The 22061-nt window shown below is 42.6% G+C and overlaps 1 protein-coding gene across 1 annotated transcript in view; it reads left to right on the top strand.

Moving 5' to 3' along the window:
* Positions 1 to 2705: 2705 nt before the first annotated feature.
* Positions 2706 to 22061, top strand: part of nav1b (neuron navigator 1b) — a gene marked incomplete at its 5' end in the record, with an annotated part of 53106 nt that continues 33750 nt past the window's right edge. Inside the window, 5 exons of the mRNA XM_079186684.1 lie at positions 2706 to 3490; positions 3710 to 3798; positions 10071 to 10808; positions 16560 to 16662; positions 18395 to 18745. Of these exons, the coding sequence (XP_079042810.1) occupies positions 2706 to 3490; positions 3710 to 3798; positions 10071 to 10808; positions 16560 to 16662; positions 18395 to 18745 (2066 nt within the window). The remainder of the gene's footprint in view (positions 3491 to 3709; positions 3799 to 10070; positions 10809 to 16559; positions 16663 to 18394; positions 18746 to 22061) is intronic.

Genomic DNA, 22061 nt, shown 5'->3' with positions numbered 1-22061 from the left:
CTTTTATTGATTTGAAATGATGCTGTCCTAGGCTTAAACTCTCTCAAATCATATCACAAGATATCAGCAGTCCTTTTACAAAAAAAATTGGCTTTGGTAGAGTGAAGTATGCCTGAGAAATCAATGCCGGTGTACAGGTCAGCTGAGGTCAGCCAATGTCAATTCTGATTTTGGAAGCAGCCGATATAGCGGTTTTATTGTACTTTTAAATACTATATAACTATTTATTTCACTTCTTTTATCACTAATAGTGTTTAATCTATCTAATACAGAAGTTTGGCATCATTTTGAGAGCCTGGGCCATATGAAAACTTGTAAAATATGGCTAATTTTCGTCAGAATTTCAGTTTTACGTGATGTGTTTGAACCTAACACAGCCTGTGATCGGCCGATTTGCGCAATTCCCACAGATTTTAACTCAGCAGAGTCAGGGCAGTGCAGTGATTGGTTCTTTGAGTTGTTTACAGAATTTTAAGCCAATAAAATAATCGAAAACTGTGATCCGCCCCCATGGGTCAAACCCATTGGCCAAAACTGAAATTATTACTCATTCGTCATAGAAGCTCGTCAGAGACTCAGTTTTTTTCCACAGCAGAGGAGAGAGACGTAATGGCGGCATGGATTATTTATTTATTTTTCGATTTTCATCCAGGAAACATCTAAAAGGTACGGAGCGTTTCAATGTTTATGATGATGGGCTGAGTTGATATCTGTGGCAGATCAATAGTAACTTTCTAACGGTTTAAAGTAGAATAATTTGGAGGCGATAGTTCGATGCAGTTTGTTGTGCTCGTGCTCCTGGATATGAAGTGTGTGTGTGAAAGTGCCGTAGGTCGCGGCTGGATCGATATAACGGAGAACATTGCTCGGCTTCTCCTGGTGAGAAATAGGTGAAATTGTGGTAGTACTTGTAGTACTTTGAAGTACTTTGTGTATATATATTTTTTTGAGTGATTCAAATAGGTTACATGGTCCATTTGATCAGAATCTCTTTGTCACGTACGTTTTTGAAATATTTTAAAATATCATTTCATTCGTTCTCAAAAGTGATTTGTACTACATGTGTACACTCTAATCCCCCTTTAAAGGGGGATGTCGGGCTCAACTTATCGATAAATCCACTAATCATGTCAGATCTGACATCTAATTCCGACTTTGGTTGGAAGTTTTTCTAGGTCCGACCCGGTACAATTGCCCTCGTGACTGTTGCTTAAAAGTGACTCGGATGTTTATTCAGACACAAGAACATGCCACATTTCCAGTAGATGTCTGAAAGGGGTTGTAGAGACATAGAACTGTGCAGCCAAGTACTTCTAAAGTAGCAATAGAATGTAAGAGAAAAAAGTCATGTAAAGAATTAAAAAAACGTATGGAGGAGTAAATCCTAAATAATCACTGGTGTTGAGATGTTTCATAATGCTGAATATGCATTCAGGGGAAAAGTGGTATTTCTTAGCCAGCGACTGAGTTCCAGTAAAGTTTTAGATATGGTTACTAATACTTTAGATTATAGTCATCTGTTATCAGTTATCAGCATTAGATGACCGGATGAGGTCATGGAGCTGAGGGCCTGATGAAGCCCTTACCTTTATGTCTTTGGAGGAGGGGTGGTGTCTGCAGGGCCACGGTGGGGACAGCCGGTGTTGGCACGGCCTGAAAGGAGCCGTTGTCCTGCTGCATGTGCCAAGTGGTGTCAGCCCGCCACTGGCTTTCACAGCACGCTGCACAGTGGAGGTCGTGGCGAGAGGACCAGGAATACATTAGGAAAAGCTGTTCAAACATATGGCGTCTGTTTGAGATGCAACTGATGCTTTGATTGAGTTTGTGTAGATTATTAATCTTATGTTAAAAACTGAATAATTCAAATTATGCTTTCTTTTAATCTTCATTTAACCTTTTTCTTTTTTTTCTGAAGCTGTTTCCCTTCCTCACTTAAGAGTGCACCTAAACCGCATTGACGGCAGAGTTTTATTCACTTTCTTGATCGCAGTGTTTCTGCCAGACGATAAATCTGAAGTGGAGACTAGTCTGGTTCTCAGACATTTTGGTCACTTTGATGTTCTTTCCCACTCGCTTACATCCACATTTAGTCAGGCAGTACCTCTGTGGTTAGAAACCTCCTCTCTGTGAGGCAGATGTCCTGGAATGCACAGCTGTTTTACAGTATTTTCTACAGTTTAAAATGATGGCTTGTTATCATGAGCTTCACAGCAAAGGATACATGTCCACAGCCTCCCACCATATAGAAAACCTGCACACCACAATCTTCATTCATCCACCACATATACAGTGTTTGAATTTCTGACCTGTGCATTAAGTTTCGAATCCTTGTCATTTAGTAATAACTACGTTTAAAGAAATCAACCTATCTAAGTAGGCTAAATTTAATGTTTTGGAATTGGCAGTAGCTCTTGAGTCCACTTGTATTGAAGAAGTTACTTGAAGAGGCAACCTCCTGTTCCTGATGATACTATTTGAGTCAAACATGTTTCTGTCATTGTGTCGTCATTTCAAATATCAGGATGTTGCACAAACAACACTATGAATCTTAATTGAACTTGTATTGTTTATGTAAAACTGTAATAGTGCAATTTCTCTGAAGCTGCCTTCTATTATAGTGATATGTCAAATGTGTAGCATAGATTTTCTTCTATAGATTTTCTCTCTTTCCTCTCCAGGCCTCCGCCCAGTGACTGTCACCAACCATGAGCGGTGGAGTGAACATCAAAGTCATATCTCAGAGTCAGAGCGACGCAGGTGTCAGCTCGAGTCTTCCTCTACCTCGAAGCATGATGCCTCTCTCCAAGGTGGATCCTAAACAACATTACGGCGGCACCCCCAATCCCACGACGCAGTATCAACATGGAACCAAACGACAGCCTTCCTACTCTTCATCTTCTGTGTCCTCGGGTCCTGCAGAGCTGCTGAGAGGTGCAGCTTTAAAGAACCACTTGCTGCAGCAACAAGCTGGCACGTATTCTCATAGAAGCCCAGCGGCGACTGAGCGAACTGATGGAACCTGCTCGGCGTACAGCAGCCCTCAGATCCGAAAGAGGGAAGTCCGACGCTCTAAAGACACACTGGACCTCCGGACCACCACGCTGACCCAGACGGCTTTGCGGGACCTCCAGTTGAGACGAACCACCAACAAAAACTGGACCTTTGGAAAATACCGTCTGAAGAGCGTGGACAACGCAGCTGAGGGTGACGCCTTGTGCCGGCTCTCTGCTAATGTCCAGTCAGGCCACGGAAGAGGACGTCTCTTTTATACTAAAGGTGCAAATGGGAATGAGATACCGGGGGTGTCTTCAGCTGGAATGGGCAATATCCAAAAAGAGGTGAGGAATATCTCCTACCAGCACACGGGAGCTTCAGAAAGAGGCGTGACCAGCGGCAAATCAAAGTCTTCTCATCACACTTTCAACATGCCACGCAGAGGGAGTGAGCCAGGAAAAGTCAACATGGCCGCTGTGGCTCCCTTTAGGTTCAGGTGAGGGCAGTGTTTCACCCATTTAAGATGGGAAGATAAGCAGCATTGCAGAGTTTATTTTTAGGACACATTTCGAATATGATGCAGCCGAAGGGCATCTCATGTTGTCTCTTGGAAATTGTCATCTTTGTTTAAGAAAATAAATGAGTATTTTCCACTTTTAGTAGTACTTCATCAACATGTAATCTGTGTTTTGCATGTTCCTTTCTTTTCCTGCAGGTTTCAGGTCCATGAGGACACAGATCCAGCCCTCGATGATCTTAGTGACTGCTCCTCTGACTCCATGGAGGTCTGCTGTGATGAGCTAGGTGAGTCTCTTTCAATATCCTTCCATTGATGTTTCCATCCTGGGAATGTAGACACACATGATGCTCTTAACCAGTGGTACCTGGGTGTCCCGACTAATTTGAAAGGGTCGCAAGATGATGGAATGGATTTTTAAGAAAAACAATATTCCTGTGTTTTTTTTAAATTTGTTCTTTTCTCATTAAATATCGAAAACTCTTCTTCTTCAGTCCTCTAGAAAGTATTCAAATGAACGGCAACGACCCCGGTTGCTTTGCACCAGATTACCCATCTCTATTTCTCCTTGTCTCATGTAATTTCTTTCCCGTTTACTATCGCAATAAGGCATAAGATCCCCCCGAAAAATACATAAGAGACGTAACCTCAGCTCAGACATATGCAGCAAGTGACAAGAGGTTGCAAGCCAAACATGTTGGGAACCACTGCAATAAAGCCAATAAAAAGAAACTCTGATGCTCAATAATAAAAACAGGATGATATCTGATATCATCCAGGAGGCTGTCCATAAAGTTGAATCACTTTATTGGCTTACAATTGAATTCAGCCTCTGTTTTTATGGCGTACTAGTCCTCCACTGTAGTGTCAGAACAAATGTACTTAAATCTTGCAAAAAGCTAACTTTTTCACTCAGTTCACAGCATTCAACCACTTTTATTATGTGAAACTGTTTTTCCCATTGTGTAATGTGGCATCCTGTAACACACAAGCTTTAATATGGCTGAATGTTGACACTGGACTCTGTTCAGCGTGGCAGTTGTTCTCACCAGGGCTGCTGCCAACTCTTCATGCTGTACCACCTGTTATGTGCATCAGGATTTCCTGAACTGCTTCATTTCTTTCTTTATGTGCATGTGGGAAAACAGATTCCTGGCAGAGATCACGTCTCTCAAATCACACAGCACTGCTAATGCGGCACTGTTTCCTCAGTGAGTTTTCTTTTGTCTCTGGTGGGCCATCCTGATTATATTCACGTCATTTCTGTCAGTGCTGTGTTAAACATTGCAAGTTAAGTGTTTTGTTCTGATGCCATGTTGCTTAGACACTGACATACAAACATGACGCGAGTACACAAACACACACGATATTTGCTTGGTCAATATTTCATTATTTTAAGGAACTGGGAATACCTTGCTGATTGAAGGCAATTCACCATCAGCAGATACAACCACAACTATTCAATCAATTAGTTCCAATTAGAGAGAGATTACATAACTAAAGATCTACTCTAAATAAGTGATATTGATTTAAGTAAGCAGACGCTATTGACTCGGGGGTAACAGCTGTGACCACAAGACAGAATTAATACTTAAACATGTTTGTTGTTTGAGTTCACATCAAGAGATTTGTAGATATTTTTTCCAGAGGCCTCGTCATGTTAAAATTTGCCCAAACCAAATAAATGAAATACACCCGTCAAACACTCATGTTTATCTGTTCAAATAATCAAACAAAAGAGTTAAAATAAAACTACATGGTATGCTCCTGGTCATGCTTGCAGCTCTGTAAGGCTGTACTTGGAAACAGCAGTGCTTTATGCTAAATGCTAACTGCTAATCACCTTACTTTAGTGTGTTAGCGTGCTAAGATTTGATGATCTTGACTTGATGATGATGACAGATCAATGTGCATTTTTATGGCAATTCCTCCAATAGTTATTGAGACATGTAAACCAAAACCACATGGTGGGGCCAGAGGCTATTTCAGGGGATCACACAAATCATTTGGATTCATCCTCTGGGAACCAGGAATGGATCGAAATGGTGTATTGTCGGAAAGACCCTTCTTTAGAGCCGCCAGTATGGCTAAAAGGGTAATATTTAAAACAAATGAGTGTGTAATACCATGGTCTAGGTGAATACTCTACTCTGATTGGCTGCAGGGTGTCCATTAATTCATATTAAAGGACACCTACTTACAGTGAATCCGTCTGTTCTAAATGAATGCACTGGCTACATTAAATGAGAAAAATTTATCTGAATCTCTCATATTTATCACTGACATTAGTCCTTCAAAGCCTCATCCTTTGAACACCACAGGGTGGCAACACAAGCTGCAAGAAGTAAGTTACACTGCCCCTGTGAACTACTGATAATTAGTATCACATAAGTGATCGTCTCACATCCCATTCGCTGTAGAACATGTTGATTGTAAAACGCATGGAAATATGAATTTGTGGTCTTAATTTTATTTCTTTGGCAAGTGACCATGGTATAGGTGGAATAATGCCCTTCCAGGTGTTCATAATCAGGAATTGATGGACTCCACGGAGGCAGCAGAAGCAAGAACATGGCCTTCCCACCGGCCATTTCTTTCTGATAATGGACCCTCTTTGGGCATTATCCCAGCAGCATTATGTTCAAAGCCTAAATGACTTTACAAGTCATTTTGGCTAAAATATCTGATATATTTGTCGCTCCTGATCACCCAACATGCAGACTTTTGAGAAATGACCTCATGTAACTGCACCAGGGCTATTATAAACCCCTCTAACTGTGTTCTTAATTACCATAATGACTTAGAGGGGTGAGAGCCTCTAGCCAGCCTCCTCAGGGAGAGACGAGACAAGAGACTGTGCTGTCCTCAGCTGAGGGTGGACAGATGCAGGACTGGGAGATCGAGTGAGTGGTTTGATGGGAGGATCGGCTTTCACCTCCTGTCTGGGAGTTCCTCTTGTCCCCGCTGCACGGACCAGAGGGACGCTTAAATTCAGTTTTTGACCATAGCAGAGAGATGTGTCTTTGTAAGCTGTCATCCAGCTTCAACTGTCATCCAGCTTCAACTAGCTGGAAGATACAAAAAATAGGGTTGTATTAATAATGGTTCCATTCAGTAGGAAACATCTGCAGAAACTATAGGGCGCTGTTAGGATCTTAAATTTAAAATGATTAAAGTTTCACAGAAGGGAGGATTCACCTCTCAAGGATTCGTACGAAACAGCCAATTAATCACTCAAATGTTTAAACAAGATGGTTTTACCTCTTCTATCATTTCCAGCAGCTTGAGTTCATCATGAAGGGATTATTTGCTCAGCACATGAAGAAACTCTCATAACTGTTCAAGTCAGTCTTCAACCCTCAGGCTGCTCGCATTCCTGCAACACAATGATTCTATTAGATCTCTATCGAGGGGCTTTTGTATAGCAATAATTACCACATGACTTCGACGTCATCCACAAACACAATCTTCACACATGCCTTTAACACCATGCTTCGGCCTACATTGATGTGCTCCGTGGTTTTCCCCTTTGAGCATGTGTGGAGGTTCTTGAATCTGTTGCTTTATAGCAGCTGAGAAAGCCCCAAAATGATCACATGCACTGTCCAGGGAAATATATAATAGACAGCTGTGTAACTGTGCTGTCATTCCATGCACACACAATGAACACACACACACACACACACACACACACACACACACACACACACACACACACATAATTACTCAGCTGGCCAGTTGGAGAGTTGGAATCAGACCCAGATGTGAAAGACCAAATGAAAGATGCAGCTCCACCCTTCCCCTCTCCTTAGACGTGGTGGCGATTTGAGAGTTTCTACATTTTTATCTACATAAGTTGCCGGGACGTTTACTCAAAACCAGCGAATGTCAGCCTCGTGGTGGTCCTAGAGGAAATGTCGGGGCATAACCAAAGTCATTGGCATTCATGCTCTGGGGACAATGAATATGTTTACCAAATTTTATTATGACAATCCATCCATTAGTTGTGGAGACATTTTAACAAAGAAAAAGAAATGTCAGCCTCATAGTGGCGCGAGAATAAAACTCGGGGGATCATCAAAGTCAATAGGATTCATCAATTCGTGAGTTCACAAGAGCAACTGAAATCCAGGGGTCGTATTCTCAAACATAGTTCTCTGAGAGAGCTCCTAACTTAGCCTAAACGTCTCTAGCAAGAAGTCAGAACTTAGGAGTGATTTAGGAAACTTCTCAGAGCAAAGAAGGAACATCAACTTTTACCCTAATGAGGTCTGGTTGACCCCGTTGTTAGATATGATGCATTCTTTTAAAACTGTGTGATGGGGTGAAACAAAAAAATATGCATTTGGTAATAGACAAAAAACTATACTGATCAATAGGCCGACACATAGAATTGAGTCTATTCAGGCATGGTGTAAATATGAACACTATTTAATGTAATGAACATCTCTGTTGAATTCATTTAAAATCATCGGCCTACTTTAAAAGTAGCCCACAACATTTTTGAAAACGCTGGCCTACTTGTGCAGTAGCCTCTTCACATGCGGATAGTTACATTTATTTGCTTACGTTTATTTACCACGTTAGACATTTTAGTTCATGTTCTATTTGATATTAATCGAATATGGCTCAGCAGTCAGCTTTTCTGTCTGCAAACCTTATGCATGGATGTCCCAGGAAAACATCAAACGGTTGCAGTAAATATGGCATTTCGGAATTAGTTATCTTATGATTCATCAAGAAACCTTTATTCCACAAAATAATTAAGCTATTCAATGCATCATGGGAGTAAGGTCACAGTCTGTTGTTCTGGAGTCAGCAGGGGAGCCTTGGAGCTCGTGATGAGGAGGAACAAGACATGCCATTGTTTCCAGAAACTAATTGCCAGATCAAACCACCTCACTGGTCCATGAGCATTGAAAAAAGCATTGGAGTGTGGTGCAAACCCATTGTGGGTGTCAGAGCGGGACCCTCTGGGCATTGTCGCTAACAGCTCAGTCATATCCAGTGGATCAGCACCAGCTAGCATGCTTGTAATCAGCCATGCTGTGTTGTGGAAAAGAGCAACTCATTCACCTAATAGGAACAGCAAAACAAATGGTATATTGTTGTATTCTGATTATTTAATGAAGACATTTTATTTGATGAGCACATAACAACATGGGGGTTGTACCACAGTAGTTTATGGAGAAGGTTCATGTTTTTTTGCCGGCTGTGTTTTAGCAGAGCGCCGAGGTCTGCTGCAGATGACATGCGGGCGGAGAGAGAGGGTGGTTTCCATGGAGCAGCACTGCATGCGACCGCTGCAGAGCCTCCTTTAGCCTCCTGAGAGACGGCCGTAGGGAATATCTTAAAATTATGATTCCACTTGTAAGCAAAAGAACAAAAAAAAACATGGCTGAAAATGATGTGACTAGATTTTCAATCAAACAAAATCCTGTGTGTGTCACACTGTCTTGAAGATATTTCCAAAGTGTGGTTTTGGGTGTTTCTTGCTTACACTGGCACATCTTGTTGCTCGCTCAGTCTGCTGAAGTGAAGTCACCCATTTGGCCGACACACTTTGGGGATTTTAAGCCAAGTGTTCTCTTTTTCTTTCAAGCTTTGGACACAAACTGCATACATTTTCTTCTTAGTTTTCAATAACACTATTTGTACATTAGCCTTTAACATCAATGTCATCATTGTGAAGAATACAGTTGTCCATTTATAGCGTAAAGCACTGCTGATTCTTACCATATGATTTATCCGTCTGTTAATCTGGAATTGATACCGTAAGGAAGCTCAGACAGGATCAAGAGATAATCTGGATGCTCCAGTTGTTGTATGTGGGATTTTGACAGTGATAATGATTTCTGCCATGGCCTGGAATTACAAATCTGAATGTGCATCTATACACATTAACGACACGTCCACTAACATCACAAATCATGCATCATGTTGAATGTATTGAACAGGGAGCACTGTAGGTGATGGAGGGGGAGGGGAAGAACAAAGGAATCAGAGGAGATGGTGGGAAAACATGGTGCATTAGAGGAGAATGGCTCCTGGTTTTTAGATACACAGATGATCATTTCTCATCGCTCGCTTGCATTTCGTATATTCTGCAGAGACACAGCAAAGCATCTTTTAAACGAAGGGAAAAAAACGAGGGAAGGAGGAGGCATGATGGGAGGGAGGGAAGTGGGAGGCGAGGCAGAGGCAGCAGAGAGCAGGGGGAGGAGGGAGCGTTGATGCGTCGGCTGTCGCTGTCATTCCGCTGCTGCGCGGCTCAGCGGCAGGAGAGTGTGCTGAAGGGAGGAGGGTGGAAAAAATCGGAGGAAAGGAGAACGGGAGGGAAGGAGAGAAAGGGAGTGCCTGGGCAGCACTGCAACAGCTGCAACTGCAGCAGCCTGTAAGGAGGAAAAAGAGGGAGAGAAGGAGACGGAGGGAAGAAAGAGAAGGCTGCAGGATTGCCTTAGAGGAAGCATTTTTATGTATGTTTTTGCACAAGGAAAAGGGTTTGATACAGAAGCCGGTTTTCTCCCTCGCTGATGCTTTTCTACATGGTCTCATGCAGGAGGCATGCTTGGAAATAGTGTGAAAGGCAGAGAAGGAGACTTGAAGATGGAAAGGACGGATAGCACAAAGGCATACGGCCAAGCAGATGGCAAAGGAGTTGGTATGGCAGCCAAGAGGGCAAAGTCTGGAGTCCCCCAGAGCACACAGAGGGGTGAACTGAAGGTTTACCGGGCGGGTAGCTCTGAGGGCAGGCTACCAGTGTCCTCCAATCTCCGCAAGCAGAGGTCCATGACAAACCTGGCTGTACTCACTGACGCCGAGAAGAAGTTGCACCTTTATGAGCCCAAGTGGTGTGATGACATGGCCAAGCCCGGAGCAGGGCAGTCCAAGATGGGCAAGCCAAAGACAGCAGGGGTGGGCAGCAGTGCCGGAGGGGCTGCCCCTCTTTCTCGAAACCTATCCAAATCGGAACACTCGCTGTTCCAGGGCAAGCCCAAGCCCTTCAGCCCCCTGGCTGCTCCATCTCCTCTGAGCAAGCTGAGCCGCATACCTCGTGCCCCTTACGCTGAGGTGAAGCCCCTGAGCAAGGCGCCCGAGGACGGGAAGTCAGATGACGAGATCCTCTCCAGCAAGGCGAAGGCCAACGCTAAGAAGCAGGGAGCCGGACCCGGAGGGGAGTCCGGTTCCAAGGGCCAAGGGGAGGAAGGGGGAGACAAGCCCTTCTTGAAGGTGGACCCAGAACTGGTGGTGACGGTGCTGGGCGACCTGGAGCAGCTGCTCTTCAGTCAGATGTTGGGTGAGTACAGCAGAGCAGTTCTTGATACCTGTACCACCCCAGGGCCCCGAGAGTATGTGTGGCGACCATGTGCTACAAACCACACGCCCCGCTTGTAAGATGTCTGTGCTTCTCGGCAGCACGCCCCCTTCGATACAGCCGCCACACGGCACCTGCTTGCTCCTGCAGACCCACATCACCCTAGAGCGGATTTAATGCAGTTTGACGACGAAGAAGATTATGCTTGTTGTGCTTGCAAAGCATGCTCCTCTTTATATTATTTCATCGAATGCTGCATCAGTTTGGTTTCCTATCAACCATTCAGCTTTACGTAAAAATGCCAAAGCTTTAGTGATGCTCTATTGTTCTTATTCCTCCAGCATGTCGTTGAGGTGTCTGAGGCCGTGCTTGCTTTCTATCATAGCGTTTGCCGGCTGAGTGCATGAAAAAAGCCTGAGGGGTTTGGGGATTATTACCAGCGAACTGATCTCCTTTTCTCGAGCTCGGGTTTGCTGCAACATGTGCCGATGCACTCCAGGGTTCATCCACTCCTCCACGTACGCTTCCCATAAAAAGGGAGATGGGGAAAGAAGGCATGCCATATTGAATTCATTTTAGGCACACAGAAACACATTTAGCCTCCTCGCAGCTCCATTCATCTGTAGAGCGCTGACAGATGGTTTACGCGGCGGTGCAAAGAGAAAAGAAAATGGCTCTTTCTCTGGAGGTGTAGGTCAGGTTTATAGGCAGAGCTGAATAATAAGGGTACTGATCACATCATGGTGATTCTGATGACTTCCATCATATTGTCTTTGAATACCAAAGCATGCCTCCTTGTTTAGCTGCAGGTGTTGTATTTATCTAATTATGGTCTGATCAGAATTCAGTTTTCCTCTGTTTTCACTGCAAGGTTATTCTTAGATTTGAGTTATTTTACAGTTCAGACCTCATATCTGTTGTAGTAACTATTGTATAGAAAGAGAGACTGAACATTACACCCTTTAATGCATAAAACTGCATTTTCTTATGTCAATGTTTTGGTTTCTGATGACACTTTTGAGAGCAGGTTTTCTAATTTAAAGAACAGGAAGATTAGAGCATGAGAGCTTTGTGTTAATTCATATTCCTAAATATCATTGACAAATCTGGTTCAAGCATGTTACACACCAACAAGCATCGCATGTACTATTCAATTATTTGTCATTCCACTGCTCCATATCTGCAGCAGAGCATGTTCTCAGTTGCATCTTAATGAACAAATCCGTGGTGATTTAATCCGTTATTCATGCCTCATTAGCCCATATGGACGTCTATCACTCATGTTAGTCACACTTAGAGTCAACTACCAACTGTAAACAACAACAAGATTAGGGTTGGGTGTGAAACCACAACCAACATTTCTAAAAGCTCTGCAGAATCCGGCACCACACCCACGTCTGCTTTATTAACCTAATTGCAGCAGAAAACCTCGAGCTGATGCATATTTTCTCCTCAATGTTACACTTTGACCTCTATGATCTTTCAAGATCAATTCAAAGTCGCTATTCCTCAAAAAGGGGAACTTATTACCTAAATGAATTATTTATCATCATTTAAGATGATAATCCAATGCGCGCCTTTGACAAGTGCTTTTGTGCTCAAGAAAGGAAAACCAGGAAATAGAACATGGTGATGCAACAGTCACAACAGTGATTATTGACTTAAACTGATCAGCAAGATTAGAGAAAATGATCTTCAATGATGTATTAATGTGTTGTATTCATGGCAACATTTGCTGAGCACTCTTTTCTGCATAGTGGACTGGAACTATTGTCCTTGTCCTGACAGCATGTGGGCAGCCTTGCTACTATAAATAGATCCATTTATTCATAGTCTGCTATACATTTGAGGCCAGCTTAATAAAGTGCTCTGTTTCTGCAGCATATATCATTATAAGATGGCTGAAAGGATGCTATTCATGACCATAGAGGGCCTCTTTGTTTACCAACATGACATTAATTAAAAACGTAGTCAACAGGCTCATCTATTGAGCTCGCCATCTAAGTTTGTGCACGTGGCTTGTCGTACAGTAGTGGAACATCGTCTTCATCACAAGACAAGCCTGCAGATAATACGGCATAATAAAACACTTGCGTTCAGATCAAGTGGAGCTTTCATGCTTTTATTTTGTGGTTTGATAATCTCATTAAATACTTGCAACTTCTATTTGAATGAAGTCTTCTTCCTCTTTTCTGCCGTGTAATAAATGGAAACGGACGAGCCCCAAATACGATTCTTGAAAATGATGAATGCACGATGACAAAAGTCATCCAGGTCATTAGAACGATAGATAGAAAGCTGAAGATGAGAGTAGAAAAGACAGCAGGACTCCTGGAAAAAGGGCACGAGCAAACTTCATTGCATTGTAATTATATGTGATCTGTCATGCAAGATCTCAAACATATATGGCCCACAGCTATATCGTAGTAGAATATGAGTAGAATATCAAGCTATACAGGCATGGAAGGGTCATGAAATCTTGCCTCTTAAAGGCACAGTAAGTTTAAAGCTACATTTTTTAACATGAAAACCCATAGGTAAGTAATATCTGATGATATCTGACTATTTGAATACCTCAGTCAAAGAAGTCACCAATGTGCATGATCGAATTGAGCAATCTATTACATCACTGTGAGTGTGTTACTTTTTGTTGAAGTGCACAAGTTATTTTGCCATCTGTGTTCACTCGCTGCAGTGTGAGAAGTTCTGAAAAGCTCTACTAGGTTCCTCAAGGGCCTCGGATTTCATGTGGACTCTGATCCAATGACACAGGCTGTTAAAATGGAGTCTGATAAAGACGTTCATTCCTCTCACTAATAGGCTTGTTTGTTTATGGAAATTTGGATGGAAATTGTTTTTTAAGGTAATAACTAAAGACCTTTAATAATACTTTAATCTGCCTGTGTCGATGTAGATCACTTCCTGTGACATCATTCGTAGGACTTTCCCGATTCACATCTGCTTCAGTATTCTGTCAGAGTTGTCCTGCTCTGTATAATGGAGGCATCACTGCAATGCAGGGTGCCAGAGGACTGTCAGTCACTGCACAGTGACTAATGCATAGAACAAGGGTTGCCCCCTCTTATTCGATTAGTCGACTAATCGGTTGTTTTGGTCAAACTAAGATCTTGTTCGTCAATCAGTCGTTTTTTATGCTTTTTTCAGGCTGAATGACTTATTTCCAAGAAACTTATGATCTCTAGTAAACACAAGATTCAAAGTGGTGGTTTTGTGCCATTCTTTGTGGAGAAACTGTCTCTTACAGATCTGTTGATAAAATCGATTAGTCGACAAAATCTAAGTGTTGGTCGCCTAAGAATTGATTTGGTTGAGGCCAGACCTACATACAACAGTATATACTGAAAAACAGATGTGCTACACACGTACGCTCTGTGTCCAGGATGCAGGTTTGAATACTTTCCCAGGAAGTCATAATAAATAAGTTAGCAGTATGCCAGAATTAGAATGTGGCTAGTGGTGGGTTTTGTGAATGTGCTGTGAGTAAATGATTTATCCCTCGACTCAAGGACTTTCAGGGACTACAGTGGAAACAAGTGTTGGACTTTATTGAGGTAGCCTTGATATTTGTAGATGTTATTCTGTCACAGGAAGCTTGTTCCTATCTCAGTATGAGTTGGGAGAGCGAGGTCTCCTAGAAATTATGTTTACATACAACTAACTTGCATCAGCAAATAGGTTTTAATTTTTAATTAACATAACAAGGAAATTATTTACCTATATGGCATGTCGCAATAATGTCAATACAGAACATATCAGCAACATATTACCTTTGATTTTTGGAGAAATATCAGATTATTTTATTCAAATTATGATTTCAGCAACTAAAGATGTATTAAACTTGTAATGATTATGTTTAGGCATTTGCAGCAATTTGTTAAGATGAAGGAAAATTCATAGTTTTGATTAAATACAGAAAATAAATCAGCGGTGACTTGAAGCTCGTGACTTCAAGTTTACATGTTAGTGAAACCACAACCTTTGACTTGTCTGTGAACGCAACGCAGAATGTTTTCATTGCTTTGAACGGAACATGGAGCACATTTCTGACAACTGGAATCTTGATAAACATCAATTATTGTGTATGAAATCACTTCCTCTTCACTAAAAACTGAGCTGTATTCAGTGTCCACCATTTATTTAACTATCTGTTTGTGTCTAATTTCTGCTAAAAATCCCATAAAGCAGTACATCACATTTTATAAATGCAGAGCAGTCATGTGACAGTCACTGATGAAAACATCTCTCTGTAATGCTCAGCAAAGACTAAACTATTCAGTGTAAATAATTGTTGGTGAATAGTGAATGAAGCGATGGGTTCGTAAGAGAAGGACCAATGACTTCCACTGATGATTAGATTTGTATTTGTAATAGGTCTTAGAAGCCCTGAGAAAAGTCTGCTACTATATAAAGTATATAAGTTGCATTAAAGAATCCCTGCTCAAAGAAGCTAATAATAAAACCTGAGCCCAGACAAGTTTCCAATATAATATTTAACATTAACGCAATATCTCATTTAGGGTGGCTCATAAATCATAAAATGCTGTGGTGTTCAATACTCTACACGTATATTGGGTTGTACTGTCTGGGTACACACGTTTCCAGATGACGATTTATTGTTTTTTCATTGAGGCCATACATTTGATGTATTTGGATGCTATTGAAACCAGCTAATGTATCAATATCTCTATTATAAACAAGCCTTCAGCTTCATTGCAGATTTTGGACTCCTATCTCTCGTGCTGGTTTTAAAGAAGGACATTTAGTGAATGTGTTTTGCATGTACGAACTGTGTGTAAATATTTGCATGTGATATTGATGCCCTCTATACACCCTGTGAATGAGTTCAACATCCTAATATGAGAGCAGCCCATTATTTGACGTCTGCTCCCCTGACATCTTCCCCTCTCCTCCAGCTATTCCAGTCAATGCACTGAATGTTAATTTATTTCTTCCCAAGGGGTTCACAGCTCCCCACATTGCAGTAGAAAGCCCTTTCTCATTTTGTTTTAAGACAGGGTGGTTTCTCTCATATGGCACAGCTAACACAACAACATAATTGTAATGTAATATTGATTTGACACAGTCATGACCCACTGGCTGCACACTTTACATTGCACGCAGCTCTGTCCAAATAAGCTGACCTGCAGAGAAATCCGTCTGGCTGCAGTTCAGCTGCTTGTTAGCCGGACAGCTTCAGCTGAACGGCTCTGAGTTAATGCTCGATAACACAGGAGCTCTGGAGAGAAAGGAAAACTCCTTGAAAAACATCCTGCTGTGGCATGAATGTCAGAATACATCCCCCTGGTGGTCAATCGAAGTCAGAGGCAACCTTTCAGTATTTCAGGATGTACCATGTCGGTGCAGAAGGCGGGGGTAGAGCGGAGGTTACCATGGTGAGGGAGTCCATGGAGTGAAATTTGTCTGCCTAATGATGTGAACGTACGCTGTTTATATGCTTACAAAGAAGACACCTGTCACATCCGTCCAGACACAAATATTGCAGAGCACATGCATGTGGAGGCAGAAATGTGTGTGTGTGTGTGTGTGTGTGTGTGTGTGTGTGTGTGTGTGTGTGTGTGTGTGTGTGTGTGCGTGCATGAATTCTCGTAATACTCCAACACAAACCGCAGTGAAACAGCAGCTTGTGTCTTGAGTTTTATCTTGACACACTAAATGTTTTATAACCTTTTGTTCTGCATGACTGACCCACAGACCCTGAGTCCCAGAGGAAGCGGACCGTGCAGAACGTCCTCGACCTCCGCCAGAATTTAGAGGATACAATGTCGAGTCTGCGGGGTTCTCAGCTCAGTCACAGGTAAGTGCATTCTTAGGACATTATATTGCCTCATAATGCTGTCTCCCACACCACTGGCTATATCACACAACAACAATAAAGGCAGTGTATGTTTTGCTCATGAAGTCATAAAACCCTCAGCAATATTCTGTCTTTCGTTTAAACCGGGAAAAAAAGAAAACACATGTGAACAAGCAACAGAAAGCTCGTTGGATCGATACATACGGCAATAAAGTGTAAACAGTTTGGAGAGTTGCCACCTGGTGCACATCTGGCTTCCATCCTTCTTAAATAGCCCGTCTCTGTTTCGTGGTCATGACTTCATTCTAAGAATCTCTCTGTTTAGCTCTCATAGGCAAAAGGCCCAGACAGGAAATTGTTGCAGCAACAGCAGCATAAGGCACTGGTGGAGGACAGGTCTTTTCATTTTCATTTGGACATACAAGTTGATATGTAATAGCCTGTGTAGCATGAATGCAAGCAGGAACAACAATCTGCTTTTATCTCTTTAAACCTCCATTTAGGAGTATTTTTTATATGAACACAGGATCAATTCTACCTCAATTCTGCATCTTCATGAAGCTTCTTTTTTACCAAGTTTACTATTGTAGAGGTGAGTCTACGCTGCTCTCATTATGCCCTGTAGGCATCTGTTTCCTGCAAAGGAAAAGTGCTGATTAACCACTTGTAAGTTACCCGGCCAACATCAAATGGATGGCAGAGTTACTGATAAGCTGATGAAGAAAGCCTGAGACTTTTGCAAACCAAAACCATAGCTACAAGTTCAATAAAATGATAAACTTAAATGTATTAAATAATCATGTTTCTCTCAGTCTGCTGAATGTGACACTACGCCGTTGTTTGAAAACACATAAACGACAACTTTAAAAGCTGGTCAAATGGCGGTAATTGTGTATCTGCCATTCTGTTTGGATGTTTTTTGCCACCTAATGAATGAATAATCAATATCAACTCCATCCATTATCTTCTATGTGAAATCTTGCGATTGAACCCTTGCTATTGGCCAGACCTTCTCATTGGATGCTTGACGAGACATCTTGTTATCTTCAGCAGTATATAGTTATGTTGTATAATTATCTTCAATCATTCAGATGTCTTCCACAATGAGAGTAAAAATTGTCCCTCCGTCAGGTTCAGTACTGGAGTGGCACCAGTTAGCCTCTATATTGATGAATTATCCATCAACAATGGGTAAAAATACTCCCACGGTCGTAGCCATTGCAATATTTATTTGGGTGAGTTGGTACTTAGTTAGTTACGTAATCGGCAGACACAGAAGACGCTCGCGGCCATCTGGAGGACATTTCTAACCCTGACCCACTTACAGGAGTGATATACTCTCCTCAGAATAATGGAAAGGTGGCTATAGATACGACAGCACAGTCGTGCAAAGCAAAGTCCTTGGAGTGTGTGTGAATGTGTTGCACAAAGAGACAGAGAGAGATACTCTTTGCCATGTTAACATGGGGATATCGGATCGTCCATCTCTTTGTCTTTGGGTTCAAAGAGGCCACATTTCTAGTTTTAGTCCCGGAAGACGACACGACACAACTGCTGTATCTGGGGCGTCAGCGACTCGATGCCACTGTGGGTTTTCTTTGAAGGACAGATCGAGAAGAACGTTTCACTGGGTGCTCTGGTCGCATTTGTGTCGTTCTGGACAAGAAAGTCAGCTAAATGTGTATGAACATAACACACACTGACCTTTTTCCCCCCCCGTGTGTCGCTCTAGCTGTATGGACAGCAGTAATGTGGGCTACGACAGCGACGAGGCCAACGCTCACAGCATATCCAGCCTGTCCAACCGCTCGTCGCCTCTCTCCTGGCGCCACGGCCAGTCCAGCCCTCGCCTTCAGGCGGGCGATGCCCCGTCCTCCACGGGCGGTGGATACAAGGGGAGTAAGACCGGCTCCCAGTACACGGCCCAAACCATGCCGGCTCGCTGCTCCAGCCGCGTCAGTGGCACGTCTCGCATTGAGCTCATCGAAGGGTTGGACGACGCCGACCTCAAGTCCGGTTACCTGAGTGACAGCGACCTTCTAGGAAAGAGCCTTCCGGATGACGACGACAACCTGGGCAACGGGTAAGAGCACCTGAAGATGGGGTTGAAACCTCTTGTTGCCATACCAACATGAACCAATCAGTGACAGCAGATTGGCTGCATGCTGGTTTGTCCGTTAGGCCTCCCACCTTGTGACTTTAAAAAGGTCAGCGAGAAGTTGTTGTCATATTTCGTTTTGCTCACGGTAAGCAGTGAGCTGATGGGTGTCCTGCTGCAAATGCTTTTCATTGTCGCATTCTGCATTTCCCGCATTTTAATTGGGCTGCATAGGGGCTGTGCATTTTCACATTCAACAGTGGTTTCGTGAGTCTCTTCGTGCAGACATCGTGCCTTTCTGCTTTGTTGCTATCTGATGTTTTGCAAAAAGCATCAAAGAGCTTTCATCAGCAGTCTCTGCTTTTTTCTCGCTCTGAAAGGATTTCTCACAGTGCCCATGACATTGTCGGAGGCTGTTTTTGCTGACAGTGAGAGAAGTTCTTCACTGACGGGAGGACTTGAACTCATCAGGTGTCCTCTGTTACACAGTAAATGCTCCCTCATCTCTAACAGGTAGAAACTGTTCAGCTTGTGAATCTTTGAAGATTTTGTCAACAGGTTAAGAAGCAACAAATAGCTTCAATTAGACAATACTTTCGTTTTTTTTCTTCACAGGAATGCCGCCTCCTACAGTTCCTTGTTTTATCCTTCTTCACGCTCTGCTAATTGTTGTTATTGTTCTTCTCCACCTTCCTGACCTTTGTCTTCTTCCTCCTGACCTTTGTCTTCTTCCTGCTGTTCTTATTATTATTCATCCTTTTCTTCACCTTCCTCTTTGTCTTCTTCACCCTCTTCTTCTTTGCCTCCCTGTCTTTTGTCTTCTTCACACTCTCCTTTTATTGTGCCTTCCTCTTCTTCAAGCTCTTCTTGATTTTGTTATTTTTCTTCTTCTTGGCCTTCCTGTGCTTTGTGTTCTTCACACTCTTCTTCTTCTTTTCCTTCTTCTTGTTCTTCCTGTTGTTCTCCTTATTGGCATTTTTCACCTTCACCCTTGCCTTCCTCCTCTCACATGCCTTGTGTGTCTTTATCTACTTCCCTCTCCCAAGTTGACAGCTGACAGTGAGAGGAAGAGAGAAAGAATCCAGGACAGTCCTCCAGTTTGATTTAGCAGCTTTATCGCTGTTGCACATGCAGTGGGATTTAAACTCAGCCCCTGGAGCGCTCACTAGTCCCTGCTAGCCGGGTCACGTTCTTACTACAGTGTGGATAAGAAAAGAAATGAGACTCATTTAGATGAGTAAAAATTAGAGCAACGAAGGAAAAGTGTGAAATGGGTCATTTAAAGTTTCGCCAAAATTTGTAGCTGAGGAGAATCAGAACGACATAAGATTGCTACCAAGAATGATTCAAAAAAGAAGCATTGTATTAAATGAAAATGGACGACTAGCTCCGTGTGTTACGGTTTATAATTTTGTTTGGAGGGAGGTGAATCAGATCAGACATCAGAAACCTGATGAGGTTAGGATTAAACAGGGATTATCTCATATGGGTCCATTCCTCACAGTAACATCCGTGCACTTGAAATCCATTTAAATCTGCCCTGCATTTTGTCCCTCGCGGCATCAGCTCTACTGTGGAGGTTCAAATTGATGTGAGAGGTGAGCGTTGCAACACCACAGGCACCAAAGATCCTAATCATTTTACGTAACCGTGTTTTTAAATATGCATCATCATGCTCAGCGTTAGGCCTTCAGTGTCAACAGTCCCGAAACATGCTTTCAAGGAGACAAGCTGTGAGACACCCTGATGGGTACAACCGGCCCCTGCTGTAGATTATTACCATATACACCAAGAGGATTATGGGTGTGTTTGGGTACATGCACAGAAATGTCAGAAGAGTTATTACAGGCTATTGTGGCTGCCAAACACACAACAATACATGGAAACACTGGGGGCTGTTTTCTCCCTGACCTTGAGTAGGTTGCATGCTTATATTTGGAAGATACAACACTGCGGGAACCCCTCTAATTTGCATGCTTTGGTGGTCTGCATTGCATTAGTTTCAGTGGAAAGCCTCCTTCCTGCAGGAATACTGGAGAGCTGTTCTCTCTGTCAAGGATTAATCCTCCCTCATACCAACAACCTTTTGGTGCAGATAACTATAATCCGGTTTTTGAAGCAGGCACTTGCTCTAATTTTCTTCCTCGCAGTCCCCTCTTGCAAATTCTGTGTAACATTTGCATTTCTACTGTACATCCCTTGTCACACGCTCACACTCCGGCTCATTGAGAGCCATTAGCTGCCAGCTCTTGAAAATAGATCAGGCTCCCTCCTGCGTAACCATGGAAACCAGCTGGTAATCGACTGTATGGTGAAGTGCAATTTCTGTTCTCTTACACTTCTGTTCTCTTGCCCCAGTTTTCCCATGTTCATGCATTTCACTGATCTGAAAAAAAAAGCCCCAAATATAATGAACTCAATCTGAATGGTAGAGTGAGACTTGTTGACAATCAAGAATGGTTTTCAATACGTAACGCTTGAATCACGTATAAGACCTGTGTGTCATTATGTGTCATTAACGGATGGAACTACAGCACAATGCTCCACGTCTAATGGATATTGATTAATTAAGCCACACCAGACAGCACTGGCTATCTAAGGCTAAACGTGTACACACTGACAGTAATCACTGCTACAGTGTGTCTGCCTTGTCAATAGTCTGATGCCACATACATCTCAAGCTCCTCCATCTTTACAGCAACACACGCTGCTTAATGATAATCTGGTTTGGCCCAGTTCAGGAAAAAAAGTATTTAAGAAGCCTGTTTTATTCATAATGAATGTAGCCTTGCTGTTCCTGTGAAGCTGGGACTATTCATCTGTAACCAGTTGCTTTTATTACTAGTTCAGATCTACAATAAATAAAACCGTACGTAAAGGTGCATTGTCACTTTTTGGACACTAGAGATCGTAAGATCTCAGAGACAACTTACTTGAGCAAATAGTTGCCCAATCGACTGACAAATACACAACCTCTACGATATCACTGGCCCATAAGGCTGTAAGCTAATAACTGTCCTATTTCTCATCCAGTAGACACTGTGACGCCATAAATATGAATCGTCACATGACCAACATGAGTCCGATGGTCGCGCTCGTTTTAGCTCCGGTTTGGTCTTCAGCAACTCTTGAGAAAAATGTTTAGGACTTCAACTTTCATCACCAACTAGTCACTGGCTTTGTGTGCAGTTTGGTGCAAGGTAGGTAGGTAGTGGTTTATAGGAGCTTGTTCCCTGAAAACGTTTGGCTGCTGCTGGAAGTTGTGTAGTTCAGAGCGGCTCCTGCAGGTCATAAACAAAGA

This window comes from Pholis gunnellus, assembly GCF_910591455.1.
Source record: "Pholis gunnellus genome assembly, chromosome: 3".
In the NCBI taxonomy this organism is placed as follows: Eukaryota; Metazoa; Chordata; class Actinopteri; order Perciformes; family Pholidae; genus Pholis; species Pholis gunnellus.
The sequence above is the reverse complement of the archived record's forward strand: the minus strand, read 5'-3'. Positions and strand labels throughout refer to the sequence as shown.